Source organism: Chamaea fasciata, unplaced genomic scaffold (assembly GCF_029207755.1).
Source record: "Chamaea fasciata isolate MVZ Bird 193981 ecotype frontalis unplaced genomic scaffold, bChaFas1.0.hap1 SCAF_8, whole genome shotgun sequence".
Lineage (NCBI taxonomy): Eukaryota > Metazoa > Chordata > Aves > Passeriformes > Sylviidae > Chamaea > Chamaea fasciata.
Genome location: NW_027094093.1, coordinates 16,276,313 through 16,294,830, shown reverse-complemented (window position 1 = coordinate 16,294,830; position 18,518 = coordinate 16,276,313). Strand labels below are relative to the sequence as shown.

The window sequence follows — 18,518 nt, the reverse complement described above, 5'->3', positions numbered from 1 at the left end:
TTTTAAACATATGAAGATAATTATGGTGCCAACTTCTGGAAAATAACTATAACAGCAAAAAAATTTTATGATTTTTTTTTTCCTGGAGCATTTCATATTGATAGACACAGAGAGAAGTGCAGATTCTGTAATGGTTTTCCACCTACCCGTTCCCATTCTTCCTTTCCTTCCTCTTTAAATTCAACAATGTAGCCAGTGACTCTAGAACCACCATCCTTTACTGGTGGAGTCCACTCCAAGTCTACAGAAGATTTTGTCCAATCAGTAACTTTTGGTACAGGAGGGCCAGGTGGGGCTGAAAAATATCATCATACAGCATAACAATGTATTATATGTTCTTATTTGAGTATTTTCAAATTTAGAAAAAAATAATTTCAAATACTTACCAATAGGATCTCTAGCAAGTGCTGGATCAGATGGCATGCTTGGTGGGCCAACACCAGCCGCATTGATAGCTGACACACGGAACTGATATTCAGAGCCTTCAATAAGGCCTGTAACTTTGTAAGAAACCCCCAGTGTCATAGGCTTGATAGGATCTCGGTTCACCCTGGTCCATCTCTTTCCAGTGGTCTCTTTGCGCTCCAACCAGTAACCAGTAATAGGAGAGCCACCGTCATATTCTGGTTCTTCCCAGTTTACTGTCATTGAGTCACGTGTTATACTGCTAACTGTTGGCTTGTCAGGAGGTCCAGGGACAGCTGAGGGAGAAAAATTCACACATAGCTTTAAAAAAAATGCTAAAGATACACAGAAATAGCTAGAGTGCAAAAGAGCTATGCACTCACATGGTCACCACTGCACTAGGTAGTTAGCCATCTGCACAAGATTTCTTGCCTCATTCAGTTTCTCAACCCTATTCAGGTACATATAATTCTGTGAAAAATGAAATACCTTTCCTCCAAATTAAAATTTTCAAAAATTGGGTTTTTTTCTAGCCTTTTTGGATCACTACCTCATTTTAGTGCCCAGCCTAACACTTGCTGTTTTAAGAGACATTTTCTCTTGCCAGACTAACATTCCTCCTATGTCTGAGCTATTCTGTCTAATTTCTCTTTCAAAACTGAAGGTAGGAAATTGATTCTTTCTGGTCTATGAGATTAATAATGTCTCAAATACAATAGAATAACCTGAATCTTACCAAATAAGCATTTATTTGCATATTTAAGTCTTAAAAATATTGAGATTGTATTTTAATATAACAGAAGGAGGGAGAAAAATATTTTAAGCACTACATATGCTTTAAGAACCAGGTACTACTGCTAAAGCTCTTCAAGCTATTCTAGAAAACTTTGTGAAGAAGGAAAACAGTAGCGGTATTTAACAGATGCTGTACGCATACCAGCATATGGAAAAAACTGACGTAACTTGAAAGCTTATTTTTACTTACTGAAAAGGTTTCGTGCTGTTTCTGGCTCACTATCCAAAGGTTCTCCAATACCATATTTGTTTTGTGCCATAATGCGGAACACATATTCATGGCCTTCCATCAGCTTGGGAACAGTGAATATGCACTCTTTAGGCTCATTAGTAACAGGCACCCATGTCTTCCTGTTTGCTTCTTTTTTCTCTATAACATAGTTTGTAATCTTAGAACCACCATCATCTAATGGAGGAAGCCATGATATTGTCATTTTATCGGCCAAAATGGACTCAAATTTAATAGGTCCTACTGGAGGTCCAGGACGACCTAAAAGACACATTTTAAGAAGGAAGAATTAATCAAGTATCAAACAAATGCTATGCTATCAATTAACGTAATTGTAAGAGTCCTTGATGCGTACCCAGAACATTCAACCGCATCTCCTTTGAAGCAGTTCCGAGGTTATTTACAGCTGTTATAGTATATAAGCCTGTATCATTTCTGCGAGACTGTTGAATCAATAAAGTGCAAGTATCTTCATCAACAATCTTGTTGACATGTTGATCATACACCACTGGTGATTTGTCATCTGGTTTCTTTGGAAGAGCTTTGAGCCATGTTAATGTGGGGAAGGGGACACCCTTTATCTTGGCCACAATTTTAACATCTGTTCCTTCTTCAACTTCCATAAATTCTTTGAGCTCAATAGATGGTGGACCTACAACAAAATGTTGAAAAAGTAGCATACAAAAGTACTTCATAATTTTAAAATGGAATTTGTATTTACTAGCATCAGTACTTACATGTCTGGTCTTTGACAACAAGTGGGCCAACAGTGGCTGAAGGTCTGCTAGGACCTGCTATATTTACAGCTTTAACTCTGAATTCATATTCACCACCTTCTACAAGATCCTCAACAGTAAACTTTGTTTCTTCCACATCACGTCTGTTGCATTGCTTCCAAGACTCTTTCACTTCTCCAGTACGATCCCAGCGGAGACATTCAACATTATAATGTGTAACAGGAGCTCCACCATCATTCTTTGGTGGTTTCCATGTCAGGCTCACTGTGTTCTTGGTTACAAGGCCAATCCTCAGTTTAATAGGTGGATCAGGAGGATCTTCACAACAAAACCAGAAGAATTAATAAATCCACTATACAGCACCATGCGGTTTTAAAGGATTTATTTGACTTTAATTTTACTTACGGATTGGATCCCTAGCTGTGGTCCGCTGGATAGTTTCTGCAGGAGGGCCAACTCCAAAACGGTTTTCTGCACGTACCCGGAAGAAATACTCTTGGCCAGTTATGAGATCAGGTACCACAAAGGAAGTACTGCCACAGTTTGGATTGACCTTAGTCCAGGCCTTCCCATCAATATTTCTTTTCTCTATAACATAGCCTCTGATTCTATCTCCACCATCATCATCTGGCATCTTCCATGAAAGTTTACAGCTGCCTCTTGTGATATCACTTACTTTTAGGTCTTTTGGTGGACCAGGAACATCTGTTAAGATAAAAGCACAACAGACACAATTTTACGTAAGTATGTAGAAAAATAAGACTAAACCCTAATATTTGGATACTTCAATATATGCAAGCCATACCAAGCACATTGACTCTGACATGCACTGTCTTTTGTCCTGCTTTGTTCTTTGCTGTAATGCTATATCGTCCAGAATGACTTCTGTTGCACTCAGGGATGATAATCTCCGAACGTGTATCAGTAGCTTCCACCTGTGTATTATAGGAAGAAAGAGAAGTTACAGGTCAATTTTGATGTTTCAAAAGTGCAACAACACTGAGGTCAAAAAAAATGGCTTGCTTTACCTTAGCTTCTTCAGGTACATTATGACCTCCCTCCTATAAACAAAGGGAAATAATATAAATGTAAAAGGAAATAGGCTTAAACGTCTAGAAACAGGTGTAGAAAAAAACTTACTACTTTTACTAACCTTTGCTGCTGTTTTTGCTTTTCCTTCATACTCCCAAAATGTTTTTGGAACTGGACGACCCTTGATAACAGCTGGGATTTTAATTGTTGTGCCAGCACGACATGAGAGCAAATCCTGTGCTCCAAGATCAAGGAAGATTTCTGGTTCTTCTGCAAAAATATTCAAATATATAAATTTTAAGAGCTACTAAAACTAAAACTCCATCATCACTGAGCTGAAATCCCCCAGAAACATGTGGAATGCATATTTATGTGAGAAAGGCTGGATGTGCAAAAAGGAAACTGGAAAGTATACAAATAAAAAAAAAACCTAGTTGCTGTAAATTCTTCATAAAATAAACAGTATTTCATTAGTATGTCTGTAGGTGCTCATCAGTTTCCTAATGGAGCATTGCCTGGCAGTGGACACCATGACTCTTCAAAAATGTGTGTCAGTTTTTTTGCGACATTCTTGTATAATTGTTTCTTCTGTTTTGACTTTGACTTGCTTGGCATTCTTTTTGAGCATTCATAGCAGTAAGTGGCATTTAGATACAAATACCTAAGTCAGTTCTCAGAACTCTTACCTAGAATATCTTGGACAGGTATCTCTGATGTTGCAGGACTTGGTTCTGATTCTCCAGCAGCATTTACAGCTTTCACCCTAAATCGGTATTTTCTGAGCTCTTTCAAGTTGGGAACAACACATTCACAAGTAGGGAAGAGTTTGTCTCCTTCATTCACCTTCTTCCACTCAGTACTACCTTCATCTTGCATTTCAACAATATATCCTTTTATAGGACTCCCACCATCTTTTAGAGGAGGCTTCCATGCAAGTGCTACAGATGATTTGGTTTTGTCTTTGACTTCTGGGCAAGATGGTGGACCAGGCACAACTGGCAAAACAAGAGCAAGTAAAAATTACCTGAGTGTTAGTGTCTTCCTATATTTTTCTAGATAGTTTGTAGAAGAATGCAAGTATTTTCATTTCTTTACCTGTATATAAAGTGTAAATCCTAGAATGTGCATACTAATTACATATATTACCTATATTAGCAAGGGACACTTCAGGTACAAGACATAAAGACTGAACTGTTTAACAGTAAAGTAAAACAAAAATATAAAAATATGATTATGAACTGAAGTTCATTTGGCAATGCCTACATTGGTGCAATCACAGTATTAGGTACAGAAAAGAGGTAAAAAATTAAAATAAAAGCTAATTATTTCTAAAATTTTAAAGTCAGGCAACTTTGTGCCAATATACTCTCTCAGGTTTAATGCAAACAAAGCCTTTGAATAATGTTAGTAAATTAATACTTCATTAATAATAATTTTTATTAATCAATTAAAAATAAGTAATAGGAACACTTTTTTTTTTTTTTTGTTCTGGTCTGATACAGTTCTCTAACACAGTCACATCAATTATATACTTACATATGGGGTACTTACATATGGGGTCTGCTGCCAAAGCTGGATCTGATGGTTCACTGGGAGGGCCAATTCCAGCAAGATTTTCAGCCATAACTCTAAACTGGTATTCAACACCTTCAGCCAAACGAAGCACATTGTGTTCTAGACCTTTTACTGATGGTTTTGTTACTGGAGCCCTATTGACACGTGACCAGTAGACACCTCCCACCTCTCTCTTCTCCAACCAATAGCCAGTTATTGGGCTGCCACCATTGTCCAAAGGAGGCTCCCAAGTCACCAGCATAGATGATCTGGTGCGATCCAAAACTTTTGGCTTTCCAGGAGGTCCAGGAAGACCATAGGGATCCTTAATAACAACTTTTTCTGAGAGGCATTCATCACTTATTCCATATTTGTTTACAGCCCGGACCCTAAATTGGTATTTTTCATTTGCTGCAAGATTCCATACCTGAAAAAGAGGATTTAAATCAATACTTGGCTACTTTCAGAATCAACTTATTTGGAGTTAAGCAGAAGTTTTCACTTTAAATTCTATTTTGCAATCTGACTAGCAAACATACATATGTTTATGTACTACACAGTTCTATGTGATGTCATAAGAATATTCTTATTTCCTGTGCATAGAACTGAGCATAAATAAAAATGTCAGTTGGTAAAAAAAATGAAAAGGTGTCTTCTCTCTAGCTCAGCTGAGGTTAAGTAGCAAAAGTGGACAATTTCTTCTGTTTTGTCACGTGAGAGATAACATAGACACATGAATGGGAAACATTCATCCACTAATTCTGGAGTCTAAATGGAGCATGAGCACAGGCACCTATGCAAGTAGCAGTTTTCATTAAATATGTAATATTGGGTTTTTTTTATGCATAATAAAGTATGTAGTAAAGATATTCTATAAATTACCCCAAATCTTCTCTCAACAGCGCCTTTGGAGACTTCTTCCCACTCAGATTTCTTCTTACTAGCATCACGTTTTTCAATAATGTAATGGGTAATTTCACTACCACCATTATCAAGAGGTGCATCCCATGTTAAATAGCATGATTCTGCCTTAATATCAGAAACAGCAAGATTTCTTGGCGGAGAAGGACGATCTATATGGAAGCAATAGAGCATGGAACCACATTAAAAAACAGGCAAAGGCATTTTATTAGCTGTCATTTTATTAAAATGTTGCATCCTTACCATACACTTCGACGTGCACATTGCGAAATGCGGTGCCAAGACGATTGGAAGCTCTCACAGTGTAAGTACCCTTATCCTCCCTCACTGCTGCAGGCATGCTAAGTTCGGTTTTTGCCTCAGTTCTAGATACTTCTTCCTTGGTTATCTTAAGTGCATCGGATGTTTGGTCGATTAAAACTTCATTCTTGTCCCATTCAATCTTTGGCATTGGCAGGCCTGTTACATCAGCAGGAATGTTAACTGGTTCTCCTGCCTTGACTTTGATGGTATCTCCTCTCACGGCCAAACGCAATGTAACAGTTGGAGGCACTGAAAAGAAGGAATGTGACAGAATGAAGATGGAGAAGAAAAAGAGAAAGTGCCCTGAAGTGGTCTGAAGATACTTATAGGGATTTCTTTAAAGCTGTTATACCTTCATCATCTTGAATAACTACATTGAGGGGCAGTGATGGTTCACTTTCTCCAATCTCATTGACAGCTTTCACACGGAATTCATACATGTGAAGTTCATCAAGTTTTTCAACAAGAAGAGATGTTTTTGGACAGAGCCTTGCATTAACTCTTTCATAATCTTTTGAATCATGTCTCCTCTTCTCAACAATATATCCTAAGATGGGACTACCACCATCACTGCGTGGAGGCTTCCAATCAAGTGTAATGGATGACTTTGTCCTCTCTGTGTACATGAACCTCTCAGGTGCTGTTGGAGGACCTATTAATGGAGATAAATTACGATAAGAAAAAAATAAAACATCAGAGAATTTTAAATCATAAGAATGCAGTAACTCTGGCCTTTTAAAACCATAGATTTGCATGCAAAGAATCTGAGTATCATTATGGCTCATATAGTTTCTCATGTATGTGGAGAAAAAGGTAATAAATAGTGTCTCAGTAGGCATCAGTATTTGCTATGTAAAAAACCACACTAGCTTCAGAGAACTAGATTCTGACATCTGACTGAAGTAATGAAGCTAAGACAGATGCCAATCCATGGGGTTGAAAAATAAACACACTTTCTGTATAGAAGGAAAGACAAAAAAACCCCTGTCTAATTAATCTGACAATATCTTTTTTTCTTTTTAAAAACCCTGTGAAATGAGTCATCTTACCTAATGGATCAACTGCAAGAATGGGTCCTATTTCAACAGGTGGACCGGTACCAAATTTGTTCTTGGCACTAACACGGAATTTATATTCCTGCCCTTCAATTAGACCTGTAATATCACATTTAGATCTATCTGTGTCTACAGCTAGTCTCCATGTATGCATTTTGGCATCCTTCCTCTCAACAATGAAGCCTATGATGTCACTGCCACCATCATCTTCAGGATCAGACCAGTTGAGCAAACACATCTTTCTGTTTGTGACCACTGGCTTTAGGTCAAGGACTGGTCCAGGAACATCTGAAAAACAAATTCAAACAAATAAGGCAAAGCCCATACTGACCAAAAGAAAAGCTTATTTAATTTGAGAAAATATTTTTCTTACCAAATACTTCTACTCTGGTTCCGGCAGATTTTGAACCACTGCTATTGGTAGCAGTAATTACATATCTTCCATGGTCTTTTCTCAATGCATTCTTAATGGTTAACTCAGAATGTGTGCCAACGTTTTCAATAACAACTCTATCTTTGTCTAATTCTCCCTCCTCTACAGTCCATGCAATGGTGGGAGTAGGACGCCCTGTCACAGTGGCAGGAATTTTAATAGTCTGCCCAGCCATGACCTGAATGCCTGCTTTCACAGAAACATCCAGCTCAACAGTGGGAGGTTCTGTGGAAGAAAAAGGAACGGTTCATTAGTTGAAGTGAGGGATTCAAATACACCATTTAAGCATCTGGACATTTCTTAAAAATAATACAACTGCAATACCTTTAGGTTCTGCAACTGTTGCAGGTTCAGTTTCTCCAGGTGGTCCTTCACCAGCCGCATTGAGTGCAGTAACACGGAGTTTATAGTCTGCACCTTCCCTGACTTCTCCAACAGTAAACTGCAGGACCTTAATGGGTTTTGCTGTACAGCGTGACCACTCATTTACTCCCATCAGTTGTTTGTACACATGGTAACCAGTGATATCTCCACCACCATTATACACAGGAGGTTTCCATTCTAGCTCGATGGAAGTTGCACTTGTGTCAGCAATCCTTGGAATCGGTGGACCAGGTGGCACTATAAATAAATAAATAAGTAAAAAAGTGTAAATCAGAGTTAAAGGCTATGAATCCTATCTTGTCAACTGTCTGCTATTAGCTTGTGCTAGCCACTTACTTATTGGGTCCTGTGCAGTTTTTGGATCTGATGGTGGACTAAATTTACCAGGGCCAGCTGCATTTTCAGCACACACTCTAAAGATATAAGTTAAACCTTCCAACAGTCCTTCAACTTTTACTTCCAGAGCATTCACAAGGTTCCTGTTGACCCGAGCCCAATGAGTACTGTTGATTTCACGTTTTTCAATCCAGTATCCTATGATAGGGCTGCCATTATCTTTTGGTTCATTCCACTTAACCAGCATACTATTGCTGGTTACATCTTCCACATCAGGCTTATTAGGTGCATCTGGTGGAGCTGAAAAACAAAAAGATGGTTTTGTCATAATTTCTGTCTCTTCAGAGCTTACTCAAAGCTAAGAGAGAACTAAGAAATAAGAAATTACTAATGTTAATTCATAGTTTTTCTGCTCTGTTGGAACCTCTGATTCCTAGCAGCAATCAGTAAGCAAACTCTTTCGGCAAGAATACTAGTCTATGAAACATAGAGAATGTCACTATTCAGATGTTAAGTGTTTTAAAGGTAAAGTTTATGACAGTGATCATCTTATGTGTTTACTATTGAACTTAGAAAATTTTTGATAGTTCCCTGTATTTCAATGGTTTAAAATGTGCAATAATTATCACATAGCTGAAGCTTCTTCTGGGAAACATCCACATAGCTGAGAATTCTAACAGTCTGTTATAGTTTCACACTTTGTTTTCTGAAAAGGCTGTTTTTCAAAATCAAAACTTACAGAAAGGATCCTTAGCTGTCATTGGTTTTGAAACACATGGTGGTCCTGCTCCAACTCTATTTTCAGCAAATACACGGAATAGGTATTCTTTCCCTTCTATCAGTTTTGTTACATGGAATTTGCAATGCCTGAGTGTTGAACTGACAGTGACCCAGCCCATTTCAGCTTTTGTATTGTCTTTCTTTTCCAGTACATAGTTTAGGATTTCACTTCCACCATCATCAAGAGGAGGCTCCCACTTGCAAATGACAGAATTTTTCCTCAAATCTTCAAATACAAAGTTGACTGGTGGCCCAGGTGTATCTGTTAGTAAACCAAGAAAAATGATGAGTACTCAACTTGTGCACTTTTTACCTAATATTCTGAACAACGAGGTGTTTTGAGGACATTCTTTACATACCCAGCACATTGACTTCACATGAGGCTTTTGCAACTCCATGATCATTTTCTACTTTGATTGTAAATGTGCCATGGTCGGCTCTAATGGAGTCACGAACTGATAGTATGGACTCTCCTTCCTTGTGGTTGTCAACACTCATACGTTCTGGCAGTGAGAGCTGGAAAGGTTTCTCTTCTTCAGCTTCACCCTTCTTCTTTTTAGGCACTGTAACTCTCTTTTTGATATCCTCTGGTCTGACAACTTCATCATTCCTCAGCCAAGTGATAGATGGATAGGGTGACCCTGAAATATGTGCCTCAAGTATGATCTCATCACCTCTCTTCACCTCGAGGCCAGACTGTAGGTTTGCAGCAAGGAAGACTTTTGGTGCCTCTGTAATGACAAAGAATGAGAAATGGAGCATAGAATCTTTCAGTATGTCAGAGGACGTATGGCAATTGATACAAGTGATCTAATGAGCAATTCATACCAATAGGATCCACAGCTTTCACAAAAGGAGTAATCCGAGAAGGCTCACTGATGCCAGCAGCATTCTCAGCACGAACACGGAACTGATACTCCTTTCCCTCCTCAAGGCCTTTCACTGTGTAAGTTAATAAGGGTACCAGGTAGTCATTGCATCTCTCCCACCTCTCTTTGCCCTTAGCAAGCTTTTCTATTATATAGCCCATAATCTTGCTTCCACCATCAAATAGGGGTGGTTTCCATGTAAGAGTTACAGATTTTGATGTTGGATTATGGACTTCAAGGTCGACAGGCGGATCAGGGGGCTCTGTGAAAGAGTAGATCAAAAGAGGCATCATATGAGAAAAGAGGGCATGAAGATTTCGTTTAAAATTCCATGTTTTTAGATTATTTAATAGAAAGACAAACTTACGTTTTGGGTCTTCTGCAATGATCGGGTTTCTTAGTTCAAGATAATCACCCCCTCCAATCTTATTGACAGCTTTAACACGGAAGTAATATTCACAGTTTGGGATCAGATCTTTGACTTGCCATGAAAGCTTATTTTCACCAGACATGACTGGGATGTATGTTTTACGACCTGCTTCTCTGCGTTCCAGAACATAGTGCAAAATAGGAGTACCACCATCAAAGTCTGGAGGCTCCCAGGATACTTTGCAAGAATTCTTAGTTATTTCGCTTGCCTTAATGTCTTTGCACTGTCCAGGTGGACCTGTTTTAAATAAGAATGAAAAAATTAGTTAACTAAATAGATGTGAAGGGCATTCTTATAAATATGAAATTATATTTCATTTCTTTGCTTTGCAGAAAGCAAAGACCAAAAATGTGAACTGCACAGCATCTGTATGAATTTATGTTCCCAAAGGATAAAATAGTCAGAATTCTTAAAACATTTTTATGTTTATATGCTAACTATTCAAAATAATTGGGCTTTGAGTAGTCACTCAAAGGCAAAGTGTTTTTCCATGGGACTTCATACCATCAATGGCTGTATGGCAATCTACACATGTCTGAGTTGAAGTGATTTGCCTGCCTGGCAGAAAAAGTATCTTTCTAGTCCTTTCTTCTGTCAGCTGCAGGGCCAAAGTGAAGTATATTTCTCAGAATGGAAAAATGTAGTTACCTATGACTTTGACATTGACTGAACCAGTTGTTGATGCCAGCTTGTTCTCCAGTGTGATAGTATAAACACCAGCATCAGCATGAACACTGTCTATCACTTCAAGCAATGCAGAGGTGTAGTCACCCTTCATTGTTGTTCTGTCACCAGCTTTCAACTCTTTGCCATCTTTGTGCCATGTTATAGTTGGGGATGGAACAGCTCTGAAGGGTACAGGGATACTTAATTTCTGCCCTTTAACAACAACAATGTCACGAGTTTGCAGATCAATGGTTGGATTACCTGTAAAAGTAAGTATAATGTTATTAGAAAGTTGCCAAACACCAGGGTTTTTAGTTATGCAGACCTGTTAAAAAAAAAAAAAAAGGAATCTATTCTTACAATCTGGATCCTTGGCAACAACTTTTTCTGAGATGTCTGATGGCTCACTAGCTCCAACAGCATTGACAGCTCTGACTCTTAGCACATATTCTTTGTCCGGAACAACACCCTCGTCCACTTTACATTTTAGATCTTTAATTGGACGAGAATTGATTCGCATCCATTTTTCTGTTCCCGCTTCACACATCTCAACATTGTATCCAATAATAGGACTTCCACCATTCTTCTCAGGAGGTTTCCATGCAATACAAATGTGCTTTCGGCCTGCATCTGTGACATGCAAATCCTGAGGAGGTGAAGGAGGGCCTGCAGAAATGGAAAAGTATTGTATGATTTTCCTCTCAGAACAGTACATTGCTTCTAAAATTCATACACTGTGTTATTCTACTTACTTGTTGGATCTTCGATATGAACGAGGTCAGTAGGTTCACTGGGATGACCACATCCAGCTTCATTTTCTGCACGAACCTGGAACTGTACATCTGTACCTTCAATAACATCTGTCACTCTGAAATTGCAGTCTGGACCAGCTGTCTTCCCAGCTTTTACCCAGCGAGTAGCTAGCTTTTCTTTCTTTTCAATAACATACCTGAAGAGATTGGGGAAAATACTATGAGGCACTTGGAAGAGGAACACTCCAGACTTGTTCAAGAAAATAGATGAAAAGAGATTAGAATAGTCAGGCAGTGGAAAAGTAAAGAGAATCATGGATAATAGATCAAATGAACTTTTCTTCACACATTAGCCACTTAGTCCTAATAGGTTTCAGCCCCTTTTAGGAGCTGGCATCACTGACAGATCCTGGTCTGAAAGTCAATTCTTGAACTTTGTTCTGTGTTTTAGAACTGAACTGAACTGTGTTCTCAGGCTGTAGAGAGCTGCAGAGGCAAAAGAATCTCCAAGCTATACTTGTATCTTTGCTAGTTTGGATCTCAGTAGTCAATCAGTCCATTGAGAATATTTGTAGATACTATTACTCAGCCATCAAAATTCTGCTTAGGACAGGCTATGGCAAAGTAATGCAAACTGAGTGACATTTGTTTCTTCAGGCAGATCTCTGTAGTTGTCTGTTGGTTTAAGACATGCTTTCTGTGATTGGGAAGGAGTAAAACAGTCTCTTTGAAAAGTGTTATAAAGAAGAAAATGAACACAAAAGAGGTAAGTCTTCATTTTAGCTGAGTGTATACAGTTTGAATGACAAACTAAGGCAGAAGGAAAATGCAACCATATTACTTGCTAGACGATTTTAAGTGGCTACTATTCTGCAGGAACTGGAGACTATGGTTGCAGTATATTTTTTTTACGCAGTTCCTTAATATTATATGTTGTTTTGAGGATGTTGACACACATTCGCTGTTCATGTACATTAGGTATTTTATTTGCATCATTTCTACATTTTAGAATCAAACCCTTCATTGATTTGACCACATGGCTTCTCTTACATCCATCCACATCTTTTTCATATAAAATGTATCAATTTAAAATTTAATATTTTGAGAGAAATGTCTTTATTTGTTAAAAGATGTTTATCTTATCAGAAGCCTACACAAACTTAAAATGACCTTACCTTTGAATTGGTCTGCCACCATCATTTTTAGGTGGTTCCCATTTCAAATCAACATGGCCTTTTTTCACTTCAACTATTGTAAGGGCATATGGAGGCCCAGGAGTTGCTAAGGTAAAAATAAAAAAGCACACATTAGAAGACTATGAATTCATGACATGTGAGCTACTGATCACTCAGTAAGCAAATTAAAACTTACTGAAAGTATCTTTAGCAAGCACTGAGTCTTCAATTTCACAGTAGTCACTCTGTCCAATGGCATTTTCAGCAGCCACACGGAACACATACAGTGAGCCTTCAGTCAGTGGGCTCACTGTGTACTTGGTATCTTTCACTGTTGTATCAACTGTCTGCCAACCTTTCCTCCGTACATCTCTTTTTTCAACAATGTAGTTGGTAATTGGGGAACCCCCATCTTTTTCTGGTACTGTCCATTTAAGATCTGCTGTATTTTTAGTAATATTAATAACTTCAAGCCATCGGGGTGGCGAAGGAGGATCTGCAAAATAGGAAAAAAAGACATTCCTATGAAAGATCTTGGAAGACAGGGAATACACCAGAACTATTAAAAGTTGATATTTCCTGAACTGAAGTAGGGCAGATTTTAGCATTTCATAAGCCTTCTAAGAGTTCATTTAATAGCCACAATGACAGGCAGACATGGGCCTTTTTAAAAGTCAGAGACAGTATATTTGCAGTAGCAGCACATTCTGAAACAGTACTCACAGAGCCTCTCCTTGCACAGCACAGGGTCACTGGGTTCACTGGGCTCACTCTCGCCAGCCTTGTTCACAGCTCTTACACGGAATGAATACTCTTGTTTCTCCATAAGATCTTTGAGGAAGTGTTCAGTGGTGGGAACTCCTTCAGCCACTCTCACCCATTCATCTGTTCCCGTCTTTAACAGCTCAATGACATAAGATTCAATTTTTGCCCCTCCGTCATGCTCTGGCTTTGTCCAGTTCAGGGTAAGGAATGTCTTGCCAATATCTTTCACAGTTGGCTTTCCAGGAGGCCATGGTGGATCTAGACAAGAGTCCAGCATTAATTATGTCATTGAAAACATTTTTTGTTGTTGTTGTTGCTAAATTAAACCATTAAAAAATGTGTTTATTGTACCGATTGGATCTTTCACTAAGATTGGCTCTGTTTCCCTGCTCGGTTTTCCAGGTCCTGCAAGATTCTCTGCCAAGACACGGAACTTGTATTTCTTCTTATTTGTAAGACCTTTAACTCTGGAAAAAAAAAATTAGGTTTGATTAAACCAAACCTAGGCAATACTTAATTTCTAAAACATTATTCTTTCTTCTCTTCATACCACAGATTACTTGGAAAATCTGAAAACACCCAAATTATTGCTAATGATGTCAACACATTGTCAACACTGAAATGGTCCACCATGACAGAAATAACTGTTTTGAGAACTGTCTTGGATTTTTGCATGTTCCACGGTTTTTAGTTAATAAGAGTATCAAGAGAAAAAAAAACCTAAGGATTTTTGTAAATTGATACTTGAGATGACCATGTCTGCCATTTTAGAATATCTTATGAATAAGCACAGAAATTATTAAGCATAACATTTGAAAGAAAAAGAAAAAAGAATAATTCTTCTGCAAAGATACCCCTCTTTAAAACAAATTTAAAAAGTAAGCCACCAGGGGTAGCTGGATCAAAACTTATGGAAACTAGGAAAAAATAAGAACGACGTAAAACTTATTTTAAAAGCTACTGTTACATTTTAATGTCTCTGTGGCCTATTTCACCCTAATCTGACTATAGTCTTACTTGAATGTTGTATCTTTCACTGGCATTTTGTTGCATTTTATCCATTTATCCTGCTCAGGATCATATCTTTCAACCCAGTAGCCAGTTATGGGGCTGCCACCATCTTCATCTGGTTCATTCCATGTTAAAGTGACTGAATCTTTAGTGACCTCTGTAGGTTTGAGACCTGTTGGAGGGCCTGGTGGATCTGTATAAATTAATTAAGAAACAAACAAACAAAAAACAAAACCATTAGAGACGGGTTTTTTTTCCTTCCTGTTAAAATACTGGGATAATTGATCATTAATTTAATTTACTAACCAAATGAATATTTGGCAATGATGGGACTACATTGTGCTGGCTCCCCAACACCATACATGTTTTCAGCACTGACTCGAAACACATATTCTTTATGAGGAATTAAATTGGTTGCTCTGAATTTCGTATCTTTAATAGTTGATGACAACTTGTCCCATATTTCACTGTCTGTAGCTCTTTTCTCAAGGACGTAGTTGGTAATTTTAGAACCCCCATCATCTCGTGGAGGATTCCAGGTTAGAAGGCAGGATTCGTTTGTGATTTCTGATACATCAAATGCAGCAGGTGGACCAGGTTTATCTGTAGAGGACAAGATGCAAATGTTAATTTTCTGCTTCCACACTCTGGTACATTACTAATTATTTATATAAATAACATAAAGTACATGCATACCAAGGACATTAACTTCAACAACAGCAGTAGCACGTCCACTGGAATTTACAGCTTCTATAATATAGGTTCCACTATCACTCCTCTTGCTGTCTGTAATAGTGACTGTAGAATGATTAGGCTGGCTTTCAATGGTGATTCTGTTGTCAGGCCTTAAAATTTTGTCAGCCTTGGTCCAAGTAATCTGGGGCTCAGGCTTTCCAGTTACTTTCGCTGGCAGCTCAATTTTAGTTCCGGCTTTCACAGTAAGTCCAGCAAGAAGCTTCACGTCTAAGAAAATTTCTGGAGCCTCTGATTTAGGAGAGAATGAAAATGTTAGAGAAACAGTATTTCAGAGACTGATAAAAATAAAGCAGCTATGGCAATTTAGCAAGTGAAGTAGTTACCTTTTGCATCAATGGCCTGAATATCATCAGTTGGCTTACTTGGCCTACTCGCTCCCATTCTGTTCAAAGCCTTAACCCGATAAGCATACCACTCTCCTTCCTTGAGCTTTGTAACTTCCATTCTGTCAGAAGAAAAAAAATAAATTCAAATATTTAGAGTGGTGAAGATGGCACAGTTAGCTAAGAGGATATATCTTCTGTGTCGATTTACTTACTTTGTTTCAATAACAGGCTCCCCACATATCTCCCATTTGTCTGTGCCACGTTGGGACTTTTCTACCAGATAACCCTTAATGCGTGCACCACCATCATATTTGGGAGGCTCCCATGTTAGGAAGATTCCTTTTGATGTTGGATTTCTCCATTTAACATTTTCTGGTGGGTCAGGCACCGCTATTAAAAATTTAAAACATATGGGGTCTTAGAAACCAGTCTAAGGAAAATACATTATTTTTATCTCTTATTTTGAAGAAAATGAGCAGAATTTCAAATATGCTTACTTGCTGGTATGGACATATTTACAGGCTCATCAATATATGCAGGTTCTCCAGGGCCACATTTATTGCATGCAAAAACTCTAAATAAATATTCTTTCCCTTGGACAAGGTCAGGTACAGTGAACTCTTGGTCAACAATATGATCCATAACCTAAGGAGAAGAAAGGTTCCAATGTGTTTTTAAAATTTATTTCCAAAGAGTGACTACAAAAACAAGACACAAAGCTCAGTAGCACATGTGAAAAAAATATAACAATAGAAATTTAAATGAGAAAGAATGAACTTACTTTGCTCCATGCTTTCCGGCTTACTTCACGTTTTTCAATTATATAGCCAGTAACTGGACTTCCACCATCATCTTCTGGAGGTTCCCATGCGAGCTGCACTGTACTCTTGAGTACTTCCAAAACATTGAGTTCTCTTGGTGCGCTTGGACAAGCTAGAAGTCACAGAAATTGTATTATTTTGTAACTGGTGTTTGATAGATGACCTCTATGTAATGTATCTACCAGAAGACTTTGTCTTGTTAAGTCATTCCTCTTTAAACAGCAAAGTTACATACTGAAAACTAGAAAAGACTTTTTTTAGGAGGGATTTCTAGTTTTTAGTTATGTTTTAATATACTTGGTTGGATGTTGTGAGATTACACATTATTAACCTAATTAGATTTTAGCAAGACAAATATGGAATGTTATTGCTAAAATATATACATATTCACTTACCAATGACATTAACATTAATTTCTCCTGAAACAGATGACACAGGGTTTTCCAGTGTTAAGTAATAAATTCCCTTGTCTGGGCGCTCACTAGGAGTAATTACAAGTTCTGCAAAGGAGGCAGTGGTCTTCATTTTCACACGGTCACCCTCTTCTAAGATTTGGTCACCAAAAGACCATGTGGCAGTTGGCACAGGGTACCCAGTGATGGGAACACGGATCTTGATTGGCTCTGGTACAATAACTTCCAGCCCATCCTTAAATGCACTTAGGTCCATTGTAGGTGCAACTGGAAAAACATGGAAAATGGATTCAATAAATTATTTTAAGATGTCATGAACACGGCCAATGACAATTGTGTTGAGAGGCTGAGTCTGACTGTATCTCAGCCTGCAGGTCTAGCTTGCTGCATCTCAGCCTCTCTAGACCTAGCTTTGTCTTATGACTCCCTACCTCTTTAGGCGAAATATTTTGGGTTTTTTCAAAAATATCTGACATTGTAAGGAAGATTAGTATTACCAAGTATGACATCTAATTTACCTTTTAATGTAAAAAATTTGCATTCTTTAAGATTTTTTAGGGATCTTCTCTGTATTTCTTTTCTTCTGTTACCTCTCGCTTTCCACAAAGATAGGTCAGGAGACAGAAGGTTATACCTTGATTCTCAGGCAACCTAACAGGCCTCTATCTCATTGTACAGATAATTATCTACAGAATTCATAATGGAGGAGAAATAGCTTATGATCTCAAATGTCTAAGGTGTGCCAGTTATCTGGTGAAAAATATACATGTTACACACAAGATGCACTTTAATTGTCTGCTGTATTTGATTAATTGTTCTTAAAAAATAGCATGCAGCTTACCAAAAGTATCATCTGCAGTTAATGGCCCAATAGCCTCTGCTGGATCAGACACACCCGCTGCATTTTCTGCTGAGACTCTGTAGTAATAACTGGATCCTTGTTTCAATCCAGTTACCTAAAATGCACAATCATTTAGTACCTCATATTAAAGATGATCTACACATTTTACCAGCTGATGAAGAGAACACTGTACCTTGAAAGTAAGAGCAGGTACTAGTTTTGGGTTACAACGAATCCACTTGTCTGTTCCTTCCTCTTGCCTTTCAATAATATAGCCTAAGATTGGACTTCCTCCATCTTCGAGAGGGGGTTCCCATGTGAGCTGAACTGATGACTTAGTTTGATCTGAATGCTCAAGGTTAATGGGAGGACTTGGTCTCTCTGAAAAAAATGTGAGACAAATAGATTTGTGTAACTGATAAAGGAGCATGGTTCTGCAAATTAAGTTTCTATCTTACAGTACGGATTTTAAAGCCTTTGCATAGCTTTTTCTACACTGATTTTTTAAAGTGAGGTTGCATCCTAACTTCAGAGAAAAAATATTTACAGTCCTTACTAAACCAAGAGGTAGCAAGGTACTCCTGCTATGTTTGAAGGACATAAGTAGGGAAAATCTAACTCTGCACAGTATTTGCAGCTTACACATTTGTCAGTTGAACTTTCCTGCGCACATAGCATCCAAAATGCTCCTGTCTCATAATTCAATCATAATTATACAGACTTTACATA

General features: G+C 38.1%; 1 protein-coding gene across 1 annotated transcript in view; it reads right to left on the bottom strand.

The window, feature by feature from the left end:
* The window catches only part of TTN (titin), a 241,187-nt gene that overhangs the window by 65,508 nt on the left and 157,161 nt on the right, over nt 1–18,518 (bottom strand). The window contains exons 193-231 of the mRNA XM_066189851.1: nt 17,983–18,170; nt 17,790–17,904; nt 16,931–17,215; nt 16,496–16,647; nt 16,212–16,359; nt 15,927–16,104; nt 15,712–15,833; nt 15,329–15,616; nt 14,939–15,235; nt 14,639–14,825; nt 13,973–14,088; nt 13,580–13,879; nt 13,053–13,352; nt 12,857–12,962; nt 11,682–11,878; nt 11,290–11,595; nt 10,912–11,190; nt 10,201–10,500; nt 9,793–10,095; nt 9,324–9,695; nt 8,924–9,226; nt 8,185–8,484; nt 7,789–8,085; nt 7,405–7,689; nt 7,026–7,319; nt 6,329–6,628; nt 5,917–6,225; nt 5,635–5,825; nt 4,750–5,179; nt 3,885–4,193; nt 3,320–3,468; nt 3,195–3,227; nt 2,972–3,101; nt 2,572–2,871; nt 2,167–2,484; nt 1,785–2,081; nt 1,391–1,690; nt 387–701; nt 147–295 (exon numbers count right to left, since the gene is read on the bottom strand). Of these exons, the coding sequence (XP_066045948.1) occupies nt 147–295; nt 387–701; nt 1,391–1,690; nt 1,785–2,081; nt 2,167–2,484; nt 2,572–2,871; nt 2,972–3,101; nt 3,195–3,227; nt 3,320–3,468; nt 3,885–4,193; nt 4,750–5,179; nt 5,635–5,825; nt 5,917–6,225; nt 6,329–6,628; nt 7,026–7,319; nt 7,405–7,689; nt 7,789–8,085; nt 8,185–8,484; nt 8,924–9,226; nt 9,324–9,695; nt 9,793–10,095; nt 10,201–10,500; nt 10,912–11,190; nt 11,290–11,595; nt 11,682–11,878; nt 12,857–12,962; nt 13,053–13,352; nt 13,580–13,879; nt 13,973–14,088; nt 14,639–14,825; nt 14,939–15,235; nt 15,329–15,616; nt 15,712–15,833; nt 15,927–16,104; nt 16,212–16,359; nt 16,496–16,647; nt 16,931–17,215; nt 17,790–17,904; nt 17,983–18,170 (9,548 nt within the window). The remainder of the gene's footprint in view (nt 1–146; nt 296–386; nt 702–1,390; nt 1,691–1,784; nt 2,082–2,166; nt 2,485–2,571; nt 2,872–2,971; nt 3,102–3,194; nt 3,228–3,319; nt 3,469–3,884; nt 4,194–4,749; nt 5,180–5,634; nt 5,826–5,916; nt 6,226–6,328; nt 6,629–7,025; nt 7,320–7,404; nt 7,690–7,788; nt 8,086–8,184; nt 8,485–8,923; nt 9,227–9,323; nt 9,696–9,792; nt 10,096–10,200; nt 10,501–10,911; nt 11,191–11,289; nt 11,596–11,681; nt 11,879–12,856; nt 12,963–13,052; nt 13,353–13,579; nt 13,880–13,972; nt 14,089–14,638; nt 14,826–14,938; nt 15,236–15,328; nt 15,617–15,711; nt 15,834–15,926; nt 16,105–16,211; nt 16,360–16,495; nt 16,648–16,930; nt 17,216–17,789; nt 17,905–17,982; nt 18,171–18,518) is intronic.